The sequence below is a fragment of the Oncorhynchus nerka genome, linkage group LG10, assembly GCF_034236695.1.
Source record: "Oncorhynchus nerka isolate Pitt River linkage group LG10, Oner_Uvic_2.0, whole genome shotgun sequence".
NCBI lineage: Eukaryota > Metazoa > Chordata > Actinopteri > Salmoniformes > Salmonidae > Oncorhynchus > Oncorhynchus nerka.
Window position 1 is genome coordinate 59482218 of NC_088405.1, and position 27733 is coordinate 59509950.

The 27733-nt window shown below is 41.5% G+C and overlaps 1 protein-coding gene across 1 annotated transcript; it reads left to right on the top strand.

Moving 5' to 3' along the window:
- Positions 1–10973: 10973 nt before the first annotated feature.
- On the top strand, positions 10974–21776 carry LOC115136437 (CUE domain-containing protein 1-like). The gene is made up of 10 exons (XM_065023625.1): positions 10974–11780; positions 14870–15006; positions 15553–15715; positions 15994–16246; positions 16516–16587; positions 16854–16943; positions 17338–17431; positions 18319–18380; positions 18548–18617; positions 18737–21776. Coding segments are annotated over exons 1-10 (1260 nt in total). The 5' UTR covers positions 10974–11462; the 3' UTR covers positions 18738–21776.
- Positions 21777–27733: the final 5957 nt, after the last annotated feature.

Sequence of the window (27733 nt, forward strand, 5' to 3'; positions counted from 1 at the left end):
CCTAGTTAAATAAGGGTTTTTAAAACAAAAACGGTCCAGTTTCCCAGACACAGATTAAGCCTAGTCAGACAAAACATTTTTCAGTAGAGATTCACCATTGAAATTGCTACCTAGTCCAAGTCTAAGCTTTGTTTGTGTGTTTGTGCGAAACCTGATGGGTTTGATGCTCTATTGAGTTACTGATGATGTGTGAATGACCTTTCCAGTCTTTATTGCCTGCTGCAGAATAAATTACTACTGATGTGCTGTTTGTTTTATTCAGGTCAATTGCCCACTCATTTTCAGCTGATCCTCCTTTGATGTGTACACAGTTCAAGGTGGCTAGATGATGCTCCCTATTTAAAATGGTAAAATATTTGAAGAGATAAAGGAGATTAGTCTTAAATATTGCATATTGTTTTCATTTAGAAACTATCTACAGTATTTGGTTAGTATATTCAGTAGACTGACATGTAGGCCAACATTCTGCAGTGTTGCAGTATTATGCTATCTCAGCTGACCATCAACAGCTAAAATTAAATTAGGGTTTTATTGCTGTAAACGTTCTTGATATTTATCTGAGAGCCTGTCATAGCTTACACAACCAAAAACCCAATTTCATTCAAGTGTGACCATTCTTATAGGCTCAGTTTACATTGAATTGTGAGTACCCCAAATGAAAAACAAGTGTGGGAAGAAGGAAGCAGGTGTTTTTTGTTTTGAGCCTTTTGTCTGTCTCCTCTCCAAAAGAGAATGAATACAACTATTTTGGAGTGAATCTATTATGAATTAACACATAACACCAAAAATATGGCGATTACAATTTTGCTATGCTTCTCATTTTTAAATATTTGTTATACATAAAATCAATTAGGACGTAGATTGCATAATTGCTGTTTTCCCCTATCCAAACATACTTACTTACAAACGTGTAATAAATAAGACCCTGCCCCCACTGATAAAAGTATCTTTGTTGACTTATGTGCAATTTTCATATTTCTCCGCTAGGCTCCTCTCTTGCGCCATCTGTCTGAAGCCCAAATACATGGTCAAGCAAGGCTATCCGCGCCCAACTGTATTTGCGTGATGGCTTGACGGTCCTAGAGAGGTGGTAAGAGGGAGACGACACTGGTCACGGTCAGGACCATCAGTCAATGGATGACAGCACAGCATTCAGTCACAACCGCAACTTGCGCCAAGAGAAAACACCACTTTTGGTCAACGTTTACCCTCGACCCTCGGGTATTCAGTCGCAACCGCAACTTGCGCCAAGAGAAAACACCACTTTTGGTCAACGTTTACCCTCGGGTAAACCAAGCATTGTTTTTTAATGTTGATAATAGGAACGGGGTGGCTAACGTCATTTTTCTATCTTCAGATGTTCATCCGCTCTTCACCTGGTAAGGGGGTTTACATTTCACACATCAAAGATGTAGCTTACAAACCCTATCTAGCTACATTTCAATTGCGCAAACGTTCAAATGTGTCGCTTTATGTTGTAAATACTAATACGCTATTCAATGTTAGGTATCTTATAGATAGCAAGCAGCAACATGCAAACCTGTAAAAAAACTCGGTCAACTCGTCAGCTAGCTAGAAGATAACCAACCAGCTAGCCTGTCGCGTAGTTCACTGGTCCACGTCACTAATTTTTTGCTATCAGGGATTCTTGACGTCGTCCCATTGAAGTTGACATTTAGGAGCGTTAAGGTCAGGGTATGGACATCCCAAGGATTCTAGATAGTACTAACCGTGTTTCACTAGCCATATAGCTGGGTGCACCACCGGCAGGAGCAATCGCGGGGTCTTTGATCTTATGCTGCTGCCTTTGCCCACCGAGGGCCGCAGGGTCTCCTGGCTCAGGTGTCAATGGCCGGGGTTAATTATGTTTTAATAGCAGGTGCATCTGCATGCTATAATCACCTATTTATCATGTTATCTCTGGTTACCAGATTTGTCATTCCCGCCGCCTATTGTATTCTTGTAATACATTGTGTTTCAGAAAGCACTAAATAAATATTTGAATGTGCCTTTTATAATTTTCCCAGAGCTATATATTTACAGTTTGGCTCTGGACACAAGATCACACCATGCCAGCGTAGACCCATTATTCTGTCAATTTTCACATAGAAACTATTAGGGATCAATGAAAGAAAGATGTGTTTGTTAGGGCCAGGATGATATCACAATATTCATTAGTTTTATTTAACCAGGCAAGTCAGTTATGAACAAATTCTTATTTTCAATGAAGGCCTAGTTCAGGGACAGAACAACAGTTTTTTTTTTTTTACCTTGTCAGCTGGGAGATTTGTACTTGCAACCTTTCAGTTACTAGTCCAATGTTCTAACCACTAGGCTACTCTGCCACCCCAACTGCATGCCACTGAACCTTGAGAGTAGAGGTCGACCGATTATGATTTTTCAACGCTGATACCGATTATCGGAGGACCAAAAACATCCCATACCGATTAATCGGCCGATTTAAAATAAAAATAAAATAATAATAATATATATTTAAAAATATATATATGTATTTGTAATAATGACAAAATATTAATAATAAATATTGCAAAAACAAAGTGTTGGAGAAGAAAGTAAAAGTGCAATATGTGCCATGTAAGAAAGCTAACGTTTAAGTTCCTTAATCAGAACATGAGAACATATGAAAGCTGGTGGTTCCTTTTAACATCAGTCTTCAATATTCCCAGGTAAGAAGTTTTAGGTTGTAGTTATTATAGGAATTATAGGACTATTTCTCTCTATACCATTTGTATTTCATATACCTTTGACTATTGGATGTTCTTATAGGCACTTTAGTATTGCCAGTGTAACAGTATAGCTTCCATCCCTCTCCTCCCCGCTACCTGGGCTCGAAACAGGAACACATCGACAACAGCCACCCTCGAAGCAGCGTTACCCATGCAGAGCAAAGGGAACAACTACTCCAAGTCTCAGAGCGAGTGACATTTGAAACGCTATTAGCGCTCACCCCGCTAACTAGCTAGCCATTTCACATCGTTACACGAGCCTAATCTCGGAAGTTGACAGGCTTGAAGTCATAAACTGCGCAATGCTTGAAGCATTGCTTGAAGCATTGCGAAGAGCTGCTGGCAAAACGCACTAAAGTGCTGTTTGAATGAATGCTTACGAGCCTGCTGGTGCCTACCATCGCTCAGTCAGACTGCTCTATCACATCATAGACTTAATTATAACATAATAACACACAGAAATACGAGCCTTAGGTCATTAATATGGTCAAATCCGTAAACTATCATTTCAAAAACAAAACTTTTATTCTTTCAGTGAAATACGGAACCGTTCCGTAATTTATCTAACGGGTGGCATCCCTAAGTCTAAATATTGCTGTTACATTGCACAACCTTCAATGTTATGTCATCATTACGTAAAATTCTGGCAAATTAGTCCGCAATGAGCCAGGCGGCCCAAACTGTTGTATATACCCTGACTCTGCGTGCAATGAACGCAAGAGAAGTGACACAATTTCACCTGGTTAATATTGCCTGCTACCCTGGATTTATTTTAGCTAAATATGCAGGTTTAAAAATATATACTTCTGTGTATTAATTTTAAGAAAGGCATTGATTTTTATTGATTTTTATTTTTTATTTCAGCTTTATTTAACCAGGTAGGCAAGTTGAGAACAAGTTCTCATTTACAATTGCGACCTGGCCAAGATAAAGCAAAGCAGTTCGACACATACAACGACACAGAGTTACACATGGAGTAAAACAAACATACAGTCAATAATACAGTATAAACAAGTCTATATACGATGTGAGCAAATGAGGTGAGATAAAAGGCAAAAAAGGGCCATGGTGGCAAAGTAAATACAATATAGCAAGTAAAACACTGGAATGCTAGATTTGCAGTGGAAGAATGTGCAAAGTAGAAATAAAAATAATGGGGTGCAAAGGAGCAAAATCTATTAATTAATTAAATACAGTAGGGAAAGAGGTAGTTGTTTGGGCTAAATTATAGATGGGCTATGTACAGGAGCAGTAATCTGTGAGCTGCTCTGACAGTTGGTGCTTAAAGCTAGTGAGGGAGATAAGTGTTTCCAGTCATTGGCAGCAGAGAACTGGAAGGAGAGGCGGCCAAAGAAAGAATTGGTTTTGGGGGTGACTAGAGAGATATACCTGCTGGAGCGTGTGCTACAGGTGGGAGATGCTATGGTGACCAGCGAGCTGAGATAAGGGGGGACTTTACCTAGCAGGGTCTTGTAGATGACATGGAGCCAGTGGGTTTGGCGACGAGTATGAAGCGAGGGCCAGCCAACGAGAGCGTACAGGTCGCAATGGTGGGTAGTATATGGGGCTTTGGTGACAAAACGGATTGCACTGTGATAGACTGCATCCAATTTGTTGAGTAGGGTATTGGAGGCTATTTTGTAAATGACATCGCCGAAGTCGAGGATTGGTAGGATGGTCAGTTTTACAAGGGTATGTTTGGCAGCATGAGTGAAGGATGCTTTGTTGCGAAATAGGAAGCCAATTCTAGATTTAACTTTGGATTGGAGATGTTTGATATGGGTCTGGAAGGAGAGTTTACAGTCTAACCAGACACCTAAGTATTTGTAGTTGTCCACGTATTCTAAGTCAGAGCCGTCCAGAGTAGTGATGTTGGACAGGCGGGCAGGTGCAGGTAGCGATCAGTTGAAGAGCATGCATTTAGTTTTACTTGTATTTAAGAGCAATTGGAGGCCACGGAAGGAGAGTTGTATGGCATTGAATCTTGCCTGGAGGGTTGTTAACACAGTGTCCAAAGAAGGGCCAGAAGTATACAGATGTTTATGGTTAGGTACACATTGGGGTAACGGCGGTCCTTTTTCGCGAATGCGCACCGCATCGATTATATGCAACGCAGGACACTCTAGATAAACTAGTAATATCATCAACCATGTGTAGTTATAACTAGTGATTATGATTGATTGTTTTTTAGAAGATAAGTTTAATGCTAGCTAGCAACTTACCTTGGCTTCTTACTGCATTCGCGTAACAGGCAGGCTCCTCGTAAGGCAGGTGGTTAGAGCGTTGGACTAGTTAACCGCAAGAATTGAATAGGAATTGAATCCCTGAGCTGACAAGGTAAAAATCTGTCGTTCTGCCACTGAACAAGGCAGTTAACCCACCGTTCCTAAGCCGTCATTGAAAATAAGAATGTGTTCTTAACTGACTTGCCTAGTTAAATAAAGTTGTAAAAAAAAAAAAACTGCAAAATCGGCATCCAAAAGTACACATTTCCGATTGTTATGAAAACTTGAAATCGGCCCTAATTAATCGGCCATTCCGATTAATCGGTCGACCTCTACTTGAGATGCAAGCATAGTCATAGTGGCACTGCTTAGTGTCTTTTCAACAGTCCTTATTCTTATGTGAAACCATTAGGGCAGAATCATCTGCATAGAGGAACAGAGGGCATGAACAGGCAGAGTCCATGTCATTTATGTAGAGCAAAAAAGCAAAGGCCCCAAAACACTCCCCTGGGGGACACCACAATTTATCTCATTAGCATCAGACAGCGGCACGCCCACATACACATCAGTTAGGTATGAATTCACCCATAATAAGGAGTTGGTGCCAAAACCAATTGCTTACAGTTTGTGCAACAAAATATCATGGTTCACAGTATCAAATACTTTTTCTAGGTCAACCATTACCATATCACAGAAGTTGCCCTTGTCAATTTCTTGCTTGATCAAATCATTCAAGTATAGTAAACGTGTCAGTAGAATAGGATTGTCTAAAACCGAACTGAAGGTCATATAAAATGTTATGGTCATCAATGTACTTTAGGATCTGTTCACAGATTCACTTATTTCATAAGGTCCAATACAATCAGCAGCATCACACAGAAATCTAGCCTGGATGTTATACAGTCCTGTAGCTTTCTGTTTGTCAAGGTATTCAAGTCTTTGTAACATCTGTGGTTGAAACCTGGGAAAATCCAAATTGTCCTTCGGAGATGCCTTTGGCTGAATAATAGGTTTGAATAGGATGGTTGGAGTTAGCCAACATGGTTGCTGGCAATGGTGGTGAACAATTCATTAAAATGATCAGCCACCTGTGCTCTGTCAAAAGGTTACAGTACCATTGATGTTCAGTCCTATGCTGTTTGACTGTTTTTGGCTTGTTGCAAGTGCCTAGATCCTTGAGAGTAGAACCCAGTAGAATCACTCCAGAGTTAAGAAAGCCACAATATGCAGTACATATATTTGAAGGATCTCATTAAAGTAACTCTGGTCTGGAGGTCTATACAGAGCCGCTACCAAAATTGGTTTGCTCTTAGGTAAAAATATATCTAGCCAAACTGCTTCAATGCGATCATGGTTTAAATCAGTTCTCATGTCAAAACTAATGTCCGCTCTGACATAGATGTACACATCCCCTTCTCTCTGATTTCTGTCCTTTTGGGTAATTAGGAAGTTTTCTCTTTCTGGCGAGCAAGCAAATCTCATCTATTTTTTGGCAGTAGACTGCATACATTAAGATGTAGACCAGTGATCACCAACCTTTTCTGATTCAAGATCACTTCCCTAGTCAAAAAGCAAGCTGAGATCTACTGCTCAGATATATTTTTTTACATTAACCTCACATAGTTTTGTAGGAATGAAGTTTGGGCAGTAGGTCTAATACATTATCACAGCATATTGGCTATATGATTGGCCTGCCAATATTGTTAATCAGACCATATTATATTTCAAAACTCAAGCTTTGATAACAAAATACATTAGTTGGTTTAGCACTTGTGAGGCACTGTGGAGCATGAATTGAAATCATTTGCTTTTTTATTTTACTGGACTGATGGAACCTGCATCTGATGGTCAACGAGGTCAAATCACGACATCAGTGATCTTCAGGTCGAAAAGTCGAAGCTCTAGAAAGATCCCCGAGTTTCCGATTTGGAATTCCGAGTTCGATGACCATTCAAAACTATTTTTCCCAACTGCCTCTCACGGTCCCTGCTTTCTCCTTCCTTTCCTCCGGTGAGACTGACCAGAGAGAGGGGACATCGTCTTCCACCTGATGGCTAAACTCGAGTCGCACCGCATCTGCCTCATGCACAAATTCATGTTGTTCCTATGACCAGAGAAAGTTAAATATTCCTTAATATTAAAATCGACATGACGAGCTGCTAATAATAATAAAACGCAGGGCTGTTGATACTTGGCTACTCATTCATTATGGAAGCTCTGTAGCCACGGTGATTTGAGCTATCCGAATGGACAGAGCAGTAGGTGCACTCGATTTAGTCACAGATTTGCCGGTCCGCCAGGCAGGCGTAGGTTGTCTTATGGGAACACTTTTCTACCCGGTGAGCAGGACTTTTGAATCAAGTGCACTTACCGGCAACAGCTCAACACGATTTTAAAGAAGGAGCGCAAGCCTTTATCGTTTGATGGCTTTTCTACAGAAATATTTGGTGATCGACTGGTTGGCGACCACTGATGTAGACAATGCAAACCTCTGTGGGCGAGGGGCTTGACTCTGGATGATGTTGTCATCTAGAGTCACACGTATTTATTTTCCAACCTATAGCACACAATATTTTACAAACAGCAGGTTTTTAGAGGACCAGTGTTTTAATTTTTGCCATGAAAAAAATATTGGGATACTGGTATCGTCACAGCCCTAATATTCATCAAATGTTCAGCACCAATTGGTAGATTAAAAAAATACTGATCATGTATATTATTTAGGGTAAGGAAAATATATATGAATAATTTAAAAATATAGTTTGGAAAGCATTTACACACTAAATACAGTGAGCTCCAAAAGTATTGGGACAGTGACACGTTGTTTTTTTTGTCTCTCTACTCTGGCACTTTGGATTTGAAATCATACAACATCAATATCGTGTGAAATGTTTTGTAATTACAGCACTTTTTGCGTATAGTCCCCCCATTTTAGGGGACCAAAAATATTGGGACAAATTCACTTAAATGCAGGGTATTTTCATCCATATCGTGTGAAATGTTTAGAAATTACAGCACTTTTGCGTATAGTCCCCCCATTTTAGTGGACCAAAAGTATTGGGACAAATTCACTTAAATGCATCCAACAAGTTTGTAGAGTCACAAGCTTGATGTAATCATTGCGTGCTTGGAATATGGGACCAAACACTAAACATTTGACTACTTTAATACACATGCTGTTTGTTTTGGTTTGTGTTTCAGATTTTTTCGTGCCCAATAATGTATTGTGTCCTTTTGGAGTCACTTTTATTGTAAATAAGAATAGAATATGTTTCTAAACACTTCTCCATTAAATGTGGATGCTGCCATGATTACGGATAATCCAGAATTAATTGTGAATAAAATGAGTGAGAAAGTTAGACGCACAAATATCATACCCCGAAGACATGCTCACATCTCACCACTACAATAACAAGGCAGGTTAGCATTTTTCTAATGTTTTGTACACTATATTGGTGAATAAAAATACAGTGGTTTGATTCATCTAAAAAGTTGCCATATTCAATTGTTCAACCCATGAAATATTGGAAGGTGAGTAAAGTGTACAGTAGTTGTTTAACAGTATTCCTATGAATCTGTCCTAATAATCCTCACTAATCATGGAACTGTGAACTGTGCTAGGCTTGGGTGATATACTGTTTATACCGTATACTGGGCTATTTTGATATACAGACGGTATGATTTTCAATAAGTGCCTTCAGAAAGTATTCATACGCCTTGACTTATTCCACATTGTGTTGTGTTACAACCTGAATTCAAAATGGTATTTTCTCACCCATATACATACACACAAGGCACGATAAAAACAAAGAAATGTTTGCAAATGTATTATACAGTTATTTAATGTACATAATATTCACACACATGAGCCAATACTTCGTAGAAGCACCTTTTGGCAGCGATTACAGCTGTGAGTCTTTTTGGGTACGACTCTAAGAGCTTTCTACACCTGGATTGTGTAACGATTCGAATGGAAGGGGGAGCATCATAGTCCTAATGAGCTATTCACTGCCAGAGAGTAGGCCATACTGCCAACAAACTATACCATGTAGCCTACACTGTCAATGATACCTTACCTCAGGAGGAGGATTTTGAGGTTCCTGTAAGAGATCCCCTCTTTTCATATTGATTGGCTAAATCCAAAACATCTAGACTAGGCCTAGCTAGCCAAATATAATATTTGTGTGTAGGCCCACCTATCACCACATGTTGTCCAATGTGTCTGTCTTTCATCACAGAGATTTATCAAACAGTCCTTTGTCTTCTACCGGTAGGCCCTATCTGTAATCAGCTCAGGGCCTAAACCAGCAGGCATTAGTTATGGGTGATGTAAGCAAGCCCTATGCTGCATGTAATTCACAAGAGCAAAGCAGTCCTCCCCTGGCTCCCATATCGGTAAGCAGCTACAGTAGCCTAAATGAGGACAAAGAGCTGTGGTGGATTGTGGTGCTAAATATAGCTGGGCGCTAAATTCAGATTAGTGTTGAATAGTGAAAAGTGAGGAATCGGTGTGTGGGAAATATCATTCAGCCAGCTCTGAGATGATTGATTTGACACCAAGGGCTCCTGACCCCCACCCCCCCCAGACAGCTCACTGGCTTTAATTGATGTAGGCCTATTTTATCCCAGATAAGTATCTGGAAGAAGAGCTTGACCAATGATTCTGCTTGTGAATCTGTTGCTGCCAGTCAACCCTGTCTTTCAGTCAGTTCAGCCTAACATAAATTATGCTGAATGGAAAGTAGGAATGTAAAGATAGTATTTTTGTATGTTCAGTGTCTGGCCTCTGCTGAACTGTGGCACTTCTCTGTATCAGATCATATGGCGCGCCATGACATCTAGAAAAGTTTTTTTGAGCAGAAACTCTTAGAACTGTTAGCAGGCAATCCATAGGCCAGTGCAGAGCAGTGTGTCCTTGGTGCAGCACTGTGATTCACAGGTTCACGTCCCACTGCCCTATTTCATTCTGAGTGCTCCATTATGTTTTCAAATGACCTCCCCTGTCAGGGCAGTACGATCTAGAGCAGGGTTATGGGACAATCTGCCTGTTCTCCTTGTGCTCTAATGCAGCAGCGGTGTACCAGGTTCAGTTCCACCACCTGGTCCAAGTCTCAGACCCTACTAGCATTTAAACAACTTGATCCAGTGCCTCTGTGAACTCTTATTTTCCCTAATCTGACACTGTCTAATGCCTACTGACTGACTGTGATGAGGTCCTGCTGGGCTAGGCTGGCTTCATAGTCACACCTCCTGGCCCAGGTCTCTGGGAAACAAACTACCGCATGGCGGTGTGGAGTGTTGACTCAGTGGCAGCCTGATTAATTCAGCTCCTGTAACCTACTTAGGCGGTGCATGTATCGGCCCTCTGGGTCACGATGCAGTTGGCAGCGGGTGGTGCCTCTGCCCTTCCCTGGCACTGGCCGACTCTATTCTGGTGCTTGGGGACACAAGCGTTGCCGTGGGAATGCAGACGCCTAGGGTGTCGAGGTCGGGAAAGTAATGCATTCAGACAGCGCCTCTGCCTGAGAGCTGATTGGAGAAAAAAAGATGGAGAAATTGAAATATGATGACATTGTTTGAGCACTATGAATTTGGAAACTACACACTCGACATGGTTTAATGTGCCAATAAATTAGCACAATCTACTTATTCGTTTTTTCTAATTACCGCCGTCTTGGAGCTAGTATTGGGATCATGTATACTGTGCTAATGCCGACACAAAAAAATGTAAATAAAGTAACAGAGCATTGTACAATACGGCGAACTTAGCAAATGAGGCATTTGTGATAAGAACATGGGGGCTGCCATCTTTATGCACCTTCGCTATTGTAACGCCGCCTTCTTTCTGTGTGTGTGTGTGTGTCTTCAAAAAATGTGTAGCCTTTTTATAACCTCCTTGGACACACTATTGCTCGAGTGGAACTCCTCCATTTGCACCGCTGCTCATTGTGTTGATGCCTGTCTGCTTCATTCTGTTCCTGTTCCCGACACTGCAGGTGCTGGAGGGATGTGTGGGTTGGAAGTGTTAGGACACATCTAGTCCACCTCTGCTCAGAGAGAACACATCTAGTCCACCTCTTCTCAGAGAGAACACATCTAGTCCACCTCTTCTCAGAGAGAACACATCTAGTCCACCTCTGCTCAGAGAGAACACATCTAGTCCACCTCTTCTCAGAGAGAACATAGCGCTGTGTCTTCCACACACTGCCTGCCTGGGGAGACCAGCCACCACATCCTCAGAGCATTGGATGCAGCTGGGTCAAAACCAGAGGAGAAGAGAGAATGGCTTTCTGTGGTGCTGTGATGATGAGAGGATAACGGGGCCAAGCACTGAGGGCCCTGAGGTGGACAGGCACAGTTGAAGCAGCAGGCCAGGGTTGAGCCAGGCAGGCAGTGGGCACCCACCGTCCAGGGACCAGGAGCCACCATTTCTCGGGTGGTGTGGCCGGCGCGGAGGAGGGGCGCCGTGCGGAGGCTGGAGGCACTCTGGATGATGACCAGCCTGTTCCGCCGCCGCAACAGTGGTAACCATGGTGACGTGGCGTCACACAGCGACAGCCCAGTCCCAGCTGAACTCAACAACGGTAATCCCAGTGGGGGTGGGCAAACGGTGCGGCGTCTGGAGTTCAACCAGGCTATGGAGGACTTCAGGACTATGTTCCCCAGCATGGAGCAGGAGGTGATAGAGTGTGTGCTGCGGGCCAACCACGGAGCCGTGGACTCCACTATCGACCAGCTGCTCCAGATGAGCCTGGAAGGACACGGCTCTGATGACGGCTCCGACTCAGAGGACAGCATCCCCCCTGAGGTACGTCTGCATGGGGGCAGGGGCGCTGGTATGAGAACTTGTGAGTAGCCCAGATAAAACTAAATGAACGCAACCTAAGACAGTCTGAGACCATAGCATGTCATGAAATGTATGTCAAGGTTGTCAGCTACTTTTTCACCCAATAGTAGTTATTCATTCACACACCTTATTTCCCTGTGTTTTGCCTCTTCAAACCAGATGGTTGTTCTTGGGGAGGGAAAAGTAGTTTTAATGTTGCTCTTAATATGCTTTTGTCGTGGGTGACATGCATTTCCCTGGGGAGCAGGTGATTATGCACTGCTATTGTGGATAGAAAGCTTTGATAAAGTGCCTAAAGCGATCTTCAAAAGCTTGACAATAGCTAGAGGTGCACACTTTGTGGTTTCTCGTGCAATGGGGTGACTGTTGTGGACAGCCAAGACCAGCCATTCCTTTGGAACTCCCTTGGTGCTGATACATAAACTATTGCTGAGTAGTAACAAGATTGTATCAAGTGCAATATTGGACTGGCAAGCTGTTCACTTTGTATTTGATTAAATTACTGCAGGTCTCTCAGTTTCAGCCATATTGAGTGTTTTTATTAGCCTTTGTCCACTCTGGCTGTATTCCACCATGCACCACACAGGTTATGAACTGTTTGTTTATTTCCCCCAATCATTCTGAAAGACTTGAGGGAGAAAGAGGAAGATTAAGAGCTGCACTTAAAAATTACACTGAATGTACAAAACATTAAGAGTGCTTCCTAATATTGAGTTGCACCTCCCATTTTGCCCTCAGAACAGCCTCAATTTGTCATGGCATGGACTCTCCAAGGTGTCGAAAGTGTTCCACAGGGATGCTGGCCCATGTTGACTCCAATTCTTCCCATTGTTGTGTTAAGTTGGCTGGATGTCCTTTGGGTGGTGGACCATTCTTGATACACACGGGAAACTGTTGAGCGTGAAAAACCCAGCAGCGTTGCAGTTCTTGACACTCAAACCGGTGCGCCTGGCACCTACAGTGCCTTGCGAAAGTATTCGGCCCCCTTGAACTTTGCGACCTTTTGCCACATTTCAGGCTTCAAACATAAAGATATAAAACTGTATTTTTTTGTGAAGAATCAACAACAAGTGGGACACAATATCTCTGTGCCATATTGGATATTTCAAACTTTTTTAACAAATCAAAACTGAAAAATTGGGCGTGCAAAATTATTCAGCCCCCCTTAAGTTAATACTTTGTAGCGCCACCTTTTGCTGCGATTACAGCTGTAAGTCGCTTGGGGTATGTCTCTATCAGTTTTGCACATCGAGAGACTGAAATTTTTCCCCATTCCTCCTTGCAAAACAGCTCGAGCTCAGTGAGGTTGGATGGAGAGCATTTGTGAACAGCAGTTTTCAGTTCTTTCCACAGATTCTCGATTGGATTCAGGTCTGGACTTTGACTTGGCCATTCTAACACCTGGATATGTTTATTTTTGAACCATTCCATTGTAGATTTTGCTTTATGTTTTGGATCATTGTCTTGTTGGAAGACAAATCTCCGTCCCAGTCTCAGGTCTTTTGCAGACTCCATCAGGTTTTCTTCCAGAATGGTCCTGTATTTGGCTCCATCCATCTTCCCATCAATTTGAACCATCTTCCCTGTCCCTGCTGAAGAAAAGCAGGCCCAAACCATGATGCTGCCACCACCATGTTTGACAGTGGGGATGGTGTGTTCAGGGTGATGAGCTGTGTTGCTTTTACGCCAAACATAATGTTTTGCATTGTTGCCAAAAAGTTCAATTTTGGTTTCATCTGACCAGGTGGCTTGTGTCAAACCTTAAACGACACTTTTTATGGATATCTTTAAGAAATGGCTTTCTTCTTGCCACTCTTCCATAAAGGCCAGATTTGTGCAATATACGACTGATTGTTGTCCTATGGACAGAGTCTCCCACCTCAGCTGTAGATCTCTGCAGTTCATCCAGAGTGATCATGGGCCTCTTGGCTGCATCTCTGATCAGTCTTCTCCTTGTATGAGCTGAAAGTTTAGAGGGACGGCCAGGTCTTGGTAGATTTGCAGTGGTCTGATACTCCTTCCATTTCAATATTATCGCTTGCACAGTGCTCCTTGGGATGTTTAAAGCTTGGGAAATCTTTTTGTATCCAAATCCGGCTTTAAACTTCTTCACAACAGTATCTCGGACCTGCATGGTGTGTTCCTTGTTCTTCATGATGCTCTCTGCGCTTTTAACGGACCTCTGAGACTATCACAGTGCAGGTGCATTTATACGGAGACTTGATTACACACAGGTGGATTGTATTTATCATCATTAGTCATTTAGGTCAACATTGGATCATTCAGAGATCCTCACTGAACTTCTGGAGAGAGTTTGCTGCACTGAAAGTAAAGGGGCTGAATAAATTTGCACGCCCAATTTTTCAGTTTTTGATTTGTTAAAAAAGTTTGAAATATCCAATAAATGTTGTTCAACTTCATGATTGTGTCCCACTTGTTGTTGATTCTTCACAAAAAAAACAGTTTTATATATTTATGTTTGAAGCCTGAAATGTGGCAAAAGGTTGCAAAGTTCAAGGGGGCCGAATACTTTCGCAAGGCACTGTAAACACCCCATTCAAAGGCACTTCAATATTTTGTCTTGCCCATTCAGGCTCTGATTGGCACACATACACAATCCATGTCTCAATTGTCTCAAGGCTTAAAAATCCTTCTTTAACATGTCTCCTCCCCTTCATCTACACTGACTGAAGTGGATTGAACAAGTGACATTAATAAGGGATCATAGCTTTCACCTGGTCAGTCTGTCAGCCTATTCTACCTAACATGCTAGGCTGTTTTAAAAGTAAAGTTAATTTCAATCAACCATTTATTAAATACAGGATTAAAGAGTGCTGCTGGTCTAGTTGAATTAAACAGCTCAATACCAAGCGCTCACAATGCCTCTAATTTAGGGCAGAGAGGCTGTGCTGTATTGCCAATGACTAGTTATAATACAGATTCATAATTAATTTAATTTGCTCTTTGAAGTGTCCACATGTGCCATCTGATGGGATTTTCAAGACCTTTTAGAACATTCTCAATGGTTCCCCTGACCTCTGACCCTGTAGATCTTGGAGCGGACGTTGGAGCCGGACAGCTCTGACGAGGAGCCCCCGCCGGTCTACTCTCCGCCCTCCTATGACATGCACATCTACGACAGGAAGTACCCAGATCAGGTCCTGCCCACAGCATCACCACCACCCAGGCAAGAGAAGAAGGGGAGGGAGAGAGGGCTCAGGGCTGTCTGCGTGGCTCTGACCTCATTTCATCACTTAAAGGAGAATGATAGATGGCTGGGATAGTGTGAATGAATGAATGCATTTTCTCTTATACCATCATTTACATGAGTGATGAGATGCATATATTCTTCGTTGTTGCTTTCTCAATATCTAATACATGATATGGCTGCTCAGCAATTCATGTTGCGAGTGCTTTGAAAGCCAAGAGGTTCGTGATACATTGAATGCTCCACCTGCTGTCTAATGAATGCTACTACATTAGCTATGAAGTCCATGTTCTGTACTGTGCCCTAACTTGAGTAGATCTGTAGACATAATGCTAGTGACACTTTTGTTAGATGTAGACAATCTTATGTGTGCCAAGGAGGGAACCTGTGAGAAGAAATAAGAGAAACAGACAGGTTTATGCTAGACCGATCCTTTGAAGATGACCAAAACACGTCATTATTGATATGTACTCTTATAGAACATAGCATTGGGACTAACAATATCCTTTCCCATCTCTGTGCCAGCTTTGATGCCAGTCAATCCCGTCCCTGCCAGCCCCCTCCTGGTCCACACCCTCCTGCCAGTCAAAGGCAGATTGGAAGTTACAGGAACTGGAACCCACCGTTACTAGGCAACCTCCCTGATGATTTCCTCCGGATCCTGCCTCAGCAGCTGGACAGTCTGCCAGTAGGTAGATTTATGGGTCAGCCCCTAATGGACCATTAACCCACACTCCCATCACTTACAGACCACTGCCTGGCGCTCTGCTCTCGTGGCCAACTGGCTGGATAATTACCAGCCTTTGCAACAGACTGCACATGAAGAAAAATACAGTTCAACTATTTATACAGATTCAATTTCATTATTTTACAATTCATTGTGCAATTTTATTCAAAGCTGAAGCATTTCCACATAGGACTTTTACACGTCTAACATTGTTCTCTCTGGTCCCTCCCTTCCTGCAGCGCTCTCACAGCAGCCTAACGCCGACTAGTCTGACCCAGCCCTCCTGCTCTTCCTCCCTGTTGTCCATGACGCAGCAGGTTGAGCCTGGGGCTGGGGCGGCGGCCAGGGCAGGCCAGGTTGGCATGGAGACGGACCAGGAGAGAAAGCTGAAGCAGTACTTGGAGGATGAGCGCATAGCCCTCTTCCTGCAGAACGAGGAGTTTATGAGGGAGCTGCAGCGCAACCGCGAGTTCCTCATCGCCCTTGAGAGAGGTGTGCATACACATACAAACGTTTTTTAAAAATGCATCATTTGAAAAGGTCTTATACACTACTTAGTGATGATATCACTATGCTTTCATCCCCAGCAATCAAGCTATGAAGAGTCAGTAAAAGAAGGTCTCTGTCATGGCAGTGCTTTTCTCCTCATTCCCTCCACCTCTTCTCTAGTAGTGCATGAAGGAGAGCTTGTCAGCTCCTGCTACATGCCTCCATGCTTTTAACTCCATTGATGCTGAGACATCGGCTCCCTCTGTTTTTAGATCGGCTGCAGTATGAGTCAAAGGCATCCAAGTCCCATCATTCACCAGCTTTCATGGGGACGTCCACTCCAGGTAGATATCGTTCATCTGCACTCCATAGCATTTAGCTCCATTCTCGTTCTGGCTCAGTCTGAGACTGTCCAGGTTTCTTCATGCGGGGCCTGTGTACAGCGGGCTACTGCAGTGAAATGCCTTATTTTCAAGGCACACAGAGAAAGTGTGACTTGTTGTGCATCTCAGTTGTTGTGTGTGTCTCTGTGTGCATCCCTGTGTGTCTTTCTCTTGTGCTCGCATGTCTCTGTGCGTGGTCTATTTCACGCTGCTTGTCTGTGTTCTAGGAGATAATTGTGCCTCAGGCTCTGGGGAGGCCTGCACCAATGTTACAGATGACGCCTTGTTCCGTGACAAACTCAAGCACATGGGCAAATGTAAGAACACTCAATCTGTCGCTCTCTGGGCCATAACCAAATCATTTTCTCAATGTGTGTGGCTCTATCACTTCAAAATTCAAAATGTAATTAGAACTTTCCAAATTGGGCATGTGCAGTTAGCATGACGTGCTTCTAGCAGTACGTGGAACTGTAAATGATGGATGCTGAAGGACATGACCCTTTCACAGTCTGTGCTCCAGAAAGCTATAGGAAAACCAACTTTCCTACCGTCTCTGCACTTGAATGAGATGTTAATAATGATGATGTTAAGAGATGAGATGTTAATAATATAAATATATAATGATGTATTCATGGACATATGCTTTTTCAAATCAGAACAATCATATTCAATTTTTAAAAACTTTCTATTTGATCCTGTAATCCTCCACAGCTACGCGAAAGAAGCTTTTTGAAATCGCTAGAGCTTTCTCTGAAAACACCCGAAGAAGAAAAACAAAAAGGAGGGCCCTCATGAAACATCATTCGTATCCTTCCACTTCACCAGTGGTCCCTGCCACCACCCATCACCTCCCCCTCCTTTCCCTAGTCTCGAGAACTCGACCCTAGGCAATAGTCACTAGGGTCTGGTTTCAATTACGGACTCTTTTGGCATAGAGGAACTACCTCACTATTACTATCCTCTTGAATAAAATACTAAATAGTAGCAAGTAAGTCAAAGATCACAGAGGTTATTTTTAATGAGTGCATTTCGCAAGTGGCTAGTTTGCATCAACAACCTTCATTAAAGCCCTTGCAAAGGTTTTGCCTGCAAACTTTGGTTTCAAATCGTGATGTTCTGGCATGTCTGCATTGTGATTTGTTGAGAGGACCCACCCTAGACATTTTTCCCCCCCTTATTGAAGTTGCCAAAAGAGTAGGTCATTGAAACCAGATCCTGGCCTAGGGTCGGGTTTACAAGACGATCCTCTCTCTGGCAGGCCTCCATGCTCAGGAGTCATTGCCCAATGGATCTTTTGTCCTTGCCAGAAGTGACAGTGAGGTTCAAATGAACTGAACAGATGTGCTTGCATTGTACAGATGTAATTAACAATCCCTCAGAGACTTCTCTGCATGTTGATGAGTGGCTGTAATATCTGCCTTTGTTTCTACTGTTGATGTCATTTGGTTTGAGTTCCAGGGAAAGTCCCATTTAGTATCCAGTTGGCGGGTCATATGCTGGGCTTCATCATATTTACATTTGAGTAATTTAGCAGATGCTCTTATCCAGAGCGACTTACAGTAGTGAGTGCATACATTTTCATACCGTTAGGGCTGTGCTGAATTAGGAGGTCCTTTCATGGCCTTGACTCTGAACTTGCATTCATAGTATTGTGTATAAACATCTGCCTCTCTCCTTAACATCCTCTACCAGACTGGGTAATGCTGCCTCCACTGCCAACCTCTTGGAAGATGAAGAAGCTGGACACCTGAGTGGTACATTTATCCATGTTGTTTTAATATCATTCTAATCAAAAACCTAATTGAATCGTATGAGGCATGATTGTTCGATTGTTTCATTTAGGCCTAGTCCAACTGTAAACAGGGAGGTGAATTTAGTCCGCATGCTAGTTTGTATGAACCTAACTCATGTGTCTGTACAGAGGAGGACAGCATGCTCAAGAGACCAGGCCCTCAGGAAGAGGAGGTGCCCCAACAGGAAGTGTTATCATGGTGAGAGAGCAGTAACACTGCATACAAAAAACATACTAATTACTATACCTTGAAAACTAGACATTTTTTATCTTTTGGATTTCCTCAACTAACCATTATCTTAACTATTTCTTTGACAGAGTTGTCATATAGTTTTGTCTGTGACAATGGAAGAACAATATGGCTCACACTACCCTCTTCTTGACCTGAACCAGCCTGTCCCAAGTCCCTTGGAATATTACTACCTTCAGATGAAATTTCCCAGTTATGAAGTCGTAAGTCCTGTTTTAGAAGTCAGAGCAATTCTTCCTACCAATGAGATTTCATCTAACACGATGAGCTAGCTAACATTGCTAATGATAAAGTTAGCTAGCTTGCTTAACTTTGACAATATGGTAAACTAGCTATTATCCACATTGATAAGTTTGACAGCGTCAAACATTAATTTGCTTTATCATCTTATGGTTGATGAAAGGTCAGTGATGAAACGTCACAACTCTTAAATTGGTTATCTTCACTGACTTTCACTCTTGGAATTCCAACATGGGAGGGTTGTTCAAGTGCTTATTTCTCAGTCGGAACATCATATTTCCCACTTGAGTAGCATTTGAAGGCAGCATATTGCTCTTTTGATTTCATGTTTCAGAAATCATCAAACTAGCTAGTTAGGCACTTTTTAAAATATTTAAGTTATATGTCAAATGTATTGTTATTGATGGTGAATATTTAAAAAATGTTATGATTTAGATTTAAAATATTGAAATTATTCCTGATAATTGCTGGGTGATACAGTAAAGGCAGAGTGAAAGCTGGAGTTGTAATTCTGATAGGACTCAGGACCCTAGTGCATTTTACTCTCATATGAATGGATTTGAACATGTCTAGCTCCGGAACATTCAAACAGTCCATTTCTGGCCCCATGTGAGTTTCTCTGTGTGCAACAGTGAATGTTCTAGTTTATGCTTCCCCCAATGCAATTATATTCTCCCAATCTGAGACTATACTCTCTACCAAGTTGTCTGCCTTAAGGTTCAACAACAAGGTCCAGATAGGAACATTTCCCCCATTGATCTAATGGTACAGTTGAAGTCGAAAGTTTACATACATTTAGGTTGGAGTCATTTAAAACTCGTTTTTCAACTACTCCACAAATTTCTTGTTAACACATTATAGTATTTGCAAATCGGTTAGGACATCTACTTTGTGCATGACACAAGTAATTTTTCCAACAATTGTTTACAGAGAGATTATTTCACTTATAATTCACTGTATCACAATTCCAGTGGGTCAGAAGTTAACACACTAAGTTGACTGTGCATTTAAACAGCTTGGAAAATTCCAGAAAATTATGTCATGGCTTTAGAAGCTTCTGATAGGCTAATTGACATCATTTGAGTCCATTGGAGATGTGGATATATTTCAAGGCCTACCTTCAAACCCAGTGCCTCTTTGCTTGACATCAGGTGTAAATCAAAAGAAATCAGCCAAGACTTCAGAAAAATAATTGTAGAACTCCGTAAGTCTGGTTCATTCTTGGGAGCAATTTCCAAACGCTTGAAGATACCACGTTCATCTGTACAAACAATAGTACGCAAGTATAAACACCATGGGACCACGCAGCCGTCATACCGCTCAAGGCAGAGATGCGTTCTGTCTCCTAGAGATGAACGTACTTTGGTGCGAAAAGTGCAAATCAATCCCAGAACAACAGCAAAGGACCTTGTGAAGATGCTGGAGGAAATTGGTACAAAAGTATTTATATCCACAGTAAAAACTAATCCTATACCGACATAACCTGAAAGGCCGCTCAGCAAGGAAGAAGCCACTGCTCCAAAACCGCTATAAAAAAGCCAGACTACGGTTTGCAACTGCACATGGGGACAAAAATCGTACTTTTTTGAGAAATGTCCTCTGGTCTGATGAAACAAAAATAGAATTGCTTTGCTGCAGGAGGGACTGTTGCACTTCACAAAATGGATGGCATCATGAGGAAGATATATGTGGATATATTGAAGCAACATCTCAAGACATCAGTCAGGAAGTTAAAGCTTGGTCGCAAACGGGTCTTCCAAATGGACAGTCACCCTCAGCATACTTCCAAAGTTATGGCTGAAGGACAACAAAGTGAAGGTATTGGAGTGGCCATCACAAAGCCCTGACCTCAATCCTAAAGAAGATATGTGGGCAGAACTGAAAGTGTGTGTGTGCAAGGAGACCTCCAAACCTGACTCAGTTACACCAGCTCTGTCAGGAGGAATGGGCCAGAATTCACCCACGTTATTGTGGGAAGCTTGTGGAAGGCTACCTGAAAAGTTTGACCCAAGTTAAACAATTGAAAGGCAATGCTACCAAATACTAATTGAGTGTATGTAAACTTCTGACCCACTGGGAATGTGATGAAATAAATAAAAGCTGAAATAAATCATTATCTCTACTATTATTCTGACATTTCATGTTCTTAAAATAAAGTGGTGATCCTAACAGACTTAAGACAGGGAATGTTTACGAGGATTAAATGTCAGGATTTGTGAAAAACTGAGTTTAAATGTATTTGGCTAAGGTGTATGTAAACTTCCAACTTTAACTGTATATTCCCAGAGATGACTAATGTAGGGGAATACTGTTTCCAGTGTAACCAGCGAGCCCTGGTTTGAATCTGAATCTGGACCTTCAGTGTAACAGTATCCATGGGTTTTCACCTTTAGCATGCCTATGCCTATTTAGTAAGTTTAGAACATAATTAATTTACTGTTTCTCATGTACATTATTAGAAACACTATGAAGTTCCTTCTTCTGTTTGTGGCCCCTACATCTTTTTTGCTTACAGTAGAGCAGTTAGACCTTCAATTGTGAGTTGAGGCTTAACTGTCACGGTTAACTCTACTTGCAATTTTCATATTCTACCATTTTCATTCTTAATGAATTGTCTTTTTCAACCACGTGTTCTTGCTGGTGAATATCACTGCTATGTCTCTCAGAGTATACCTCTTTGCACCTCAGAACTTTTACTCAAGTGGTATGTTTTTGTTATTTAAAGAAGAAGAAATTATGTCTATTATTTGAAGAAAACAGTTTTACTCCTGTTTTGCTTGTAGCTACTTAGGAAAGGAAGCTCGAGACTATCACAATGATCCAATGGCTTTATGTGATCCTACTGTAAATGAGACCAGTAAGACTTGATGGAAGACAAAATATAAAAACTTCTATATCATTTTTTGGACAATACCAGTACTTCCTGATATTGCTCACGCTGGTTTAGACTTGTATTTATCTGCATCTCATTAAGTGCATTTAGAAATTAGTCAGACCCCTTGACTTTTTTCCACATTGTTACGTTGTAGCCTAAAGATCTAAAAGATCTAAAATTGATCAAATTGTTTTTTTCACCTCATCAATCTACACACAATAACCCATAATGACAAAGCAAAAACAGTTATTTAGAAAATGTTCCCGCAAAATTATACAAAATTAAAAATGGAAATATGACAAGTATTCAGACCCTTTACTCAGTATTTGAAGCACATTTTGCAGCGTTTACAGCCTCGAGTTTTCTTGGGTATGACGCTACGAGCTTGACACACCTGTATTTGGGGAGTTTCTCCCATTTTTCTCTGCAGATCCGCTCAAGCTCTGTCAGGTTGGATGGGGAGTGTCACTGCGCAGCTTTTTTTCAGGTCTCTCCAGAGATGTTCGATAGGGTTCAAGTCTGGGCTCTGGCTGGGCCACACAAGGACATTCAGAGACTTGTCCCGAATCCACTCCTGCGTTGTCTTTGCTGTGTGCTTAGGGTCATTGTCCTGTTGGAAGGTGAACCTTTTTCCCCAGTCTGAGGTCTTGAGCACTCTGGAGCAGGTTTTCATCAAGGATCTCTCTGTACTTTGCTCCGTTCTTCTTTCCCTCGACCCTGACTGGTCTCCCAGTCCCTGCCTCTGAAAACGTCTCCACAGCATGATGCTGCCACCACCATGCTTCACCGTAGGGATGTTGCCAGGTTTCCTCCAGACGTGATGCTTGGCATTCAGGCCAGAGTTCAATCTTGGTTTCATCAGACCAGAAAATCTTGTTTCTCATGGTCTGAGAGTCCTTTAGGTGCCTTTTGGCAAACTCCAAGTTGGCTGTCATGTAGTTGTGGAAAAAGTATCCAACTGTCATACTTGAGTAAAAGTAAAGATACCGTAATAGAATATGACTCAAGTAGAAGTCAGTCATCCAGTAAAATACTACTTGAGTAATGGTCTCAAAGTATTTGGTTTAAAATATACTTACAGTGGGGCAAAAAAGTATTTAGTCAGCCACCAATTGTGCAAGTTCTCCCACTTAAGAAGATGAGAGAGACCTGTAATTTTCATCATAGGTACACTTCAACTATGACAGACAAAATGAGGGGGTAAAAATCCAGAAAATCACATTGTAGGATTTTTAATGAATTTATTTGCATATTATGGTGGAAAATAAGTATTTGGTCAATAACAAAAGTTTATCTCAATACTTTGTTATATACCCTTTGTTGACAATGACAGAGGTCAAACGTTTTCTGTAAGTCTTCACAAGGTTTTCACACACTGTTGCTGGTATTTTGGCCCATTCCTCCATGCAGATCTCCTCTAGAGCAGTGATGTTTTGGGGCAGTTGCTGGGCAACACGGACTATCAACTCCCTCCAAAGATTTTCTATGGGGTTGAGATCTGGAGACTGGCTAGGCCACTCCAGGACCTTGAAATGCTTCTTACGAAGCCACTCCTTCGTTGCCCGGGCGGTGTGTTTGGGATCATTGTCATGCTGAAAGACCCAGCCACGTTTCATCTTCAATGCCCTTGCTGATGGAAGGAGGTTTTCACTCAAAATCTCAAGATACATGGCCCTGTTCATTCTTTCCTTTACACGGATCAGTCGTCCTGGTCCCTTTGCAGAAAAACAGCCCCAAAGCATGATGTTTCCACCCCAATGCTTCACAGTAGGTATGGTGTTCTTTGGATGCAACTCAGCATTGTTTGTCCTCCAAACACGACGAGTTGAAGTTTTACCAAAAAGTTTTATTTTGGTTTCATCTGACCATATGACATTCTCCCAATCTTCTTCTGGATCATCTAAATGCTCTCTAGCGAACTTCAGATGGGCCTGGACATGTACTGGCTTAAGCAGGGGGACACGTCTGGCACTGCAGGATTTGAGTCCCTGGCGGCGTACTGTGTTACTGATGGTAGGCTTTGTTACTTTAGTCCCAGCTCTCTGCAGGTCATTCACTAGGTCCCCCCGTTCTGGGATTTTTGCTCACTGTTCTTGTAATCATTTTGACCCCACAGGGTGAGATCTTGCGTGGAGCCCCAGATCGAGGGAGATTATCAGTGGTCTTGTATGTCTTCCATTTCCTAATAATTGTTCCCACAGTTGATTTCTTCAAACCAAGCTGCTTACCTATTGCAGATTCATTCTTCCCAGCCTGGTGCAGGTCTACAATTTTGTTTCTGGTGTCCTTTGACAGCTCTTTGGTCTTGGCCATAGCGGAGTTTGGAGTGTGACTGTTTGAGGTTGTGGACAGGTGTCTTTTATACTGATAACAAGTTCAAACAGGTGCCATTAATACAGGTAACGAGTGGAGGACAGAGGAGCCTCTTAAAGAAGAAGTTACAGGTCTGTGAGAGCCAGAAATCTTGCTTGTTTGTAGGTGACCAAATAATTATTTTCCACCATAATTTGCAAATAAATTCATTAAAAATCCTGTCTGTCATAGTTGAAGTGTACCTATGATGAAAATTACAGGCCTCTCATCTTTTTAAGTGGGAGAACTTGCACAATTGGTGGCTGATTAAATACTTTTTTGCCCCACTGTAAGTAATCAAAAGAACAAGTATAAATAATTCCAAGTTCCTTATATTAAGCAAACCAGATGGCACCATTTTCTTGGATGGAATATGAATGACATTCTTCCAATATGCTGTGATAGGTCCCATGTTGCTCAGTTAGTGGAGCATGGTAGTTAGTCTTGTCCCATCGCTGCAACTCTCGTATGGACTCGGGAGTGGCGAAGGTCGAGAGCCATGCGTCCTCCGAAACATGACCCCGCCAAGCCGCTGATTCTTGACATACTGCTTGCTTAACCCGTAAGCCAGCCGTACCAATGTGTCTGAGGAAACACTGTACAACTGGCGACTGAAGTCAGCTTGCAGGCTCCCATAAAGGCCTGATTGGTGGAGTGCTGCAGAGATGGTGGTCCTTCTGGAAGGTTCTCCCATCTTCACAGAGGAACTCTGGAGCTCTGTCAGTGTCCATCGGGTTCTTGATTACCTCCCTGACCAAGGCCCTTCTCCCGCGATTGCTCAGTTTAGCCGGGCGGCTAGCTCTAGTAAGAGTCTTGGTGGTTCCAAACTTCTTCCATTTAAGAATAATGGAGGCCACTGGGTTCTTAGGGATCTTCGATGCTGCATACATTTTTTTTGTGTCCTTCCCCAGATCTGTGCCTCGACACAATCCTGTATCTGAGCTCTACGGACAATTCCTTCAACCTCATGGCTTGGTTTTTGCACTGACATACACTGTCAACTGTGGGCATTATATAGACAGGTGTGTGCCTTTGCAAATCATGTTCAATCAATTGAATTTACCACAGGTGGACTCAGTCAAGTTGAACAGACATCTGAAGGATGATCAATGGAAACAGGATGCACCAGAGCTCAATTTCAAATCTCATAGCAAAGGGTCTGAATACTTATATAAATAAGGTATTTCTTTGTTCTTTTATATATATATATATATAAATTAACAAACATAAAAATAACCGTTTTTGCTTTATCATTATGGGGTATTGTGTGTAGATTGAGTTTTTGTATTTAATCACTTTTAGAATAAGGATGTAACGTAAGAAATTCTGGAAAAAGTGAAGGGGTCTGAATACTTTCTGAATGCACTGTATGTAGCTAGATATGTATAAATTGAAATGGTTTAAACGATTTATGATCTTGGGGATGTCACTACCATAAACTATGTAGATATGCCCTAGGTAGCAAGAAAATAATCAATGCTCAGGGAATCTTACTCGGCTGCAATTTTCTTGTTGTGTTTCACCCTCTTCTCTGCTATTTACCCCAACTGATTAAACACAGCTGAAAATATTCTGATATGTTCTGATATTATATGTGTTCCATAGCCTAGTGTGGTATAGTCCTTGTGGGTGGATCTTTTTTGGACCAATTTATAATTGGTTTTGTTATTGCATTCTCTAGCTATACAAGAGAGAAAAGATACAACTCTGTTGGCCTTTTCTGGAATACAATTCTGTACAAATGGCAAGACTTTTCAATATCAGTCCTACCCTAAAGAAAATACTGTTTTAGCAAATGCAATTTAGATGACAATGTCTTCTTATCAGACCACAAACCTAATTATCACCATGTCTAGCTGTAGCTTCCCTCTACTTTAACAAAGGTGAACTTAATAAATTCTAGATTACTTGGAAACTCTTTATAGATTGTGTTACACTGAAATATGATATGTTCTAGCTATACCACAACTAGAGGGTTACGTGTTCTCATGTAAGCCAGGATTTCATTTCAGTCTGAGCATTTTTATTTATTTGGGTTTGCGTGATTGTTTAATTATTCTATTGTCCTGTGTGTTGGTCAGGGGGCACCTGCGACTTGGCATAATGATATTTTCTTCCATGTTACCGTAGCTCCCTCCAAAGGATTGTGTGTTACATGAATGTACAGTATAGAGCCAATGTTGATTAAAACATGAACCATTTAGAGTGCACGTCTTTGGGCTTGTTATCCTGAATGACTCACCATCAACCCAATCAGAAGACAAAATGTATTTAATGCTAATTTGTGATTCTTATTGTACGCATTATACTGTATTCCTCTATTTTCCTATTTGAAAAAGCATATATGCTGGAAACTTATCAGCCAATTACATTACAATTCATGTTATCAAATGCAGGTTGAAGAAAAATGGATGTTAATGCTTTTTATGACTTGTACAATTGATTTGTATCTGTGAGAGACATGCTGGTGTAGATCTAGAGAAATGATCTAATCTAGTATAGTATAATCTCTTTACTTCTCAACCTAATTCAAAAATAGGAAAATATACACTTCTGTCTTTTGCATTTTCAAGAACTTTCATAAACAAATATTTTCTTATACTGCTTTTGTTTGCTACGTGAATAATACAGTTGTGTTATACCCCGTGTTCTTGGTCTTTTTCTGTGTGACAGATGTTAAATCAACATAGAACTATAGTAGGGCATGTTATATCTGATGTATGTGCCAGTGTGTGCTCCCATGCTCTGTAGTTTAAAGACGAGTTCCCAGAATATAACATTGTGAGCGGACATTCTTTCCCTTCCCTCTATTGTCTCTGTTTCCTGTTGCTCCTCATTAAGTGTAAATGAAGGATCTGCCAGAGTTGCCTCATGCCTAAGTATCTAGATGCCTAATTTAAAGGAAGTGACATCAACACTGACTGAGAACTGCCACTGATTTTTTTGCAGGTTTACTTCTAAGTGCTCTATTTGAGTCTGCATTTACCATAGATATCCTATTAAATTTCTAGGATTAATTAGTTCTAATTCCTAAAAATATGGTGTTTACCATTTTAAATATGGTATGTCAGACATATCACTTTTATTTCTGTTTTATGTAAATACCTGTGCTTTCATGCTTGGTACAAAGTAATTACACAGGGTATTTCTCTGGAATAAGCCTAATGTAAACTGTTGCCATTTTATTCAGTTTCTCATGTCCAATGCATCTCCCGACTTAACAAGGACTATTTGTGATAGTAATCAATGCTGCTCAGTAAAATTATTCAATCTCACTGCCTCTACTTTTTCGACTAAGTTAAAGGCCCAGTGCAGAAGATGTGATTTTTCTGTGTTTTATATATATTACCACACAGAGGTTGGAACAATATTGTGAAAATTATCATAATGCCCTTTTAGTGTACTAGCTATTTGAAATGACCACCTGAAATTTCTGCCTGTTTTGGTGGGATGGAGTGTTGGCCTGACTGGTGACATCACCAGGGGGTAAATTAGATAATAAACCAATAAGTAGTTCCAAACCTCTCTTCCAATAACAGCTAGATTTCTGATTTCCCCTCTCCACTCAGACCACCCCCAGACTGTCCTAGCAAAATTA

Coding starts and splice junctions, on each gene's coding strand:
- LOC115136437 (XM_065023625.1), top strand. CDS start 11,463: ATGATGACCAGCCTGTTCCGCCGCCGCAACAGTGGTAACCATGGTGAC. Junction 15,716..15,993: donor AGCAGCTGGACAGTCTGCCA/GTAGGTAGATTT, acceptor CCCTTCCTGCAG/CGCTCTCACAGCAGCCTAAC. Junction 17,432..18,318: donor GCCCTCATGAAACATCATTC/GTATCCTTCCAC, acceptor ATCCTCTACCAG/ACTGGGTAATGCTGCCTCCA.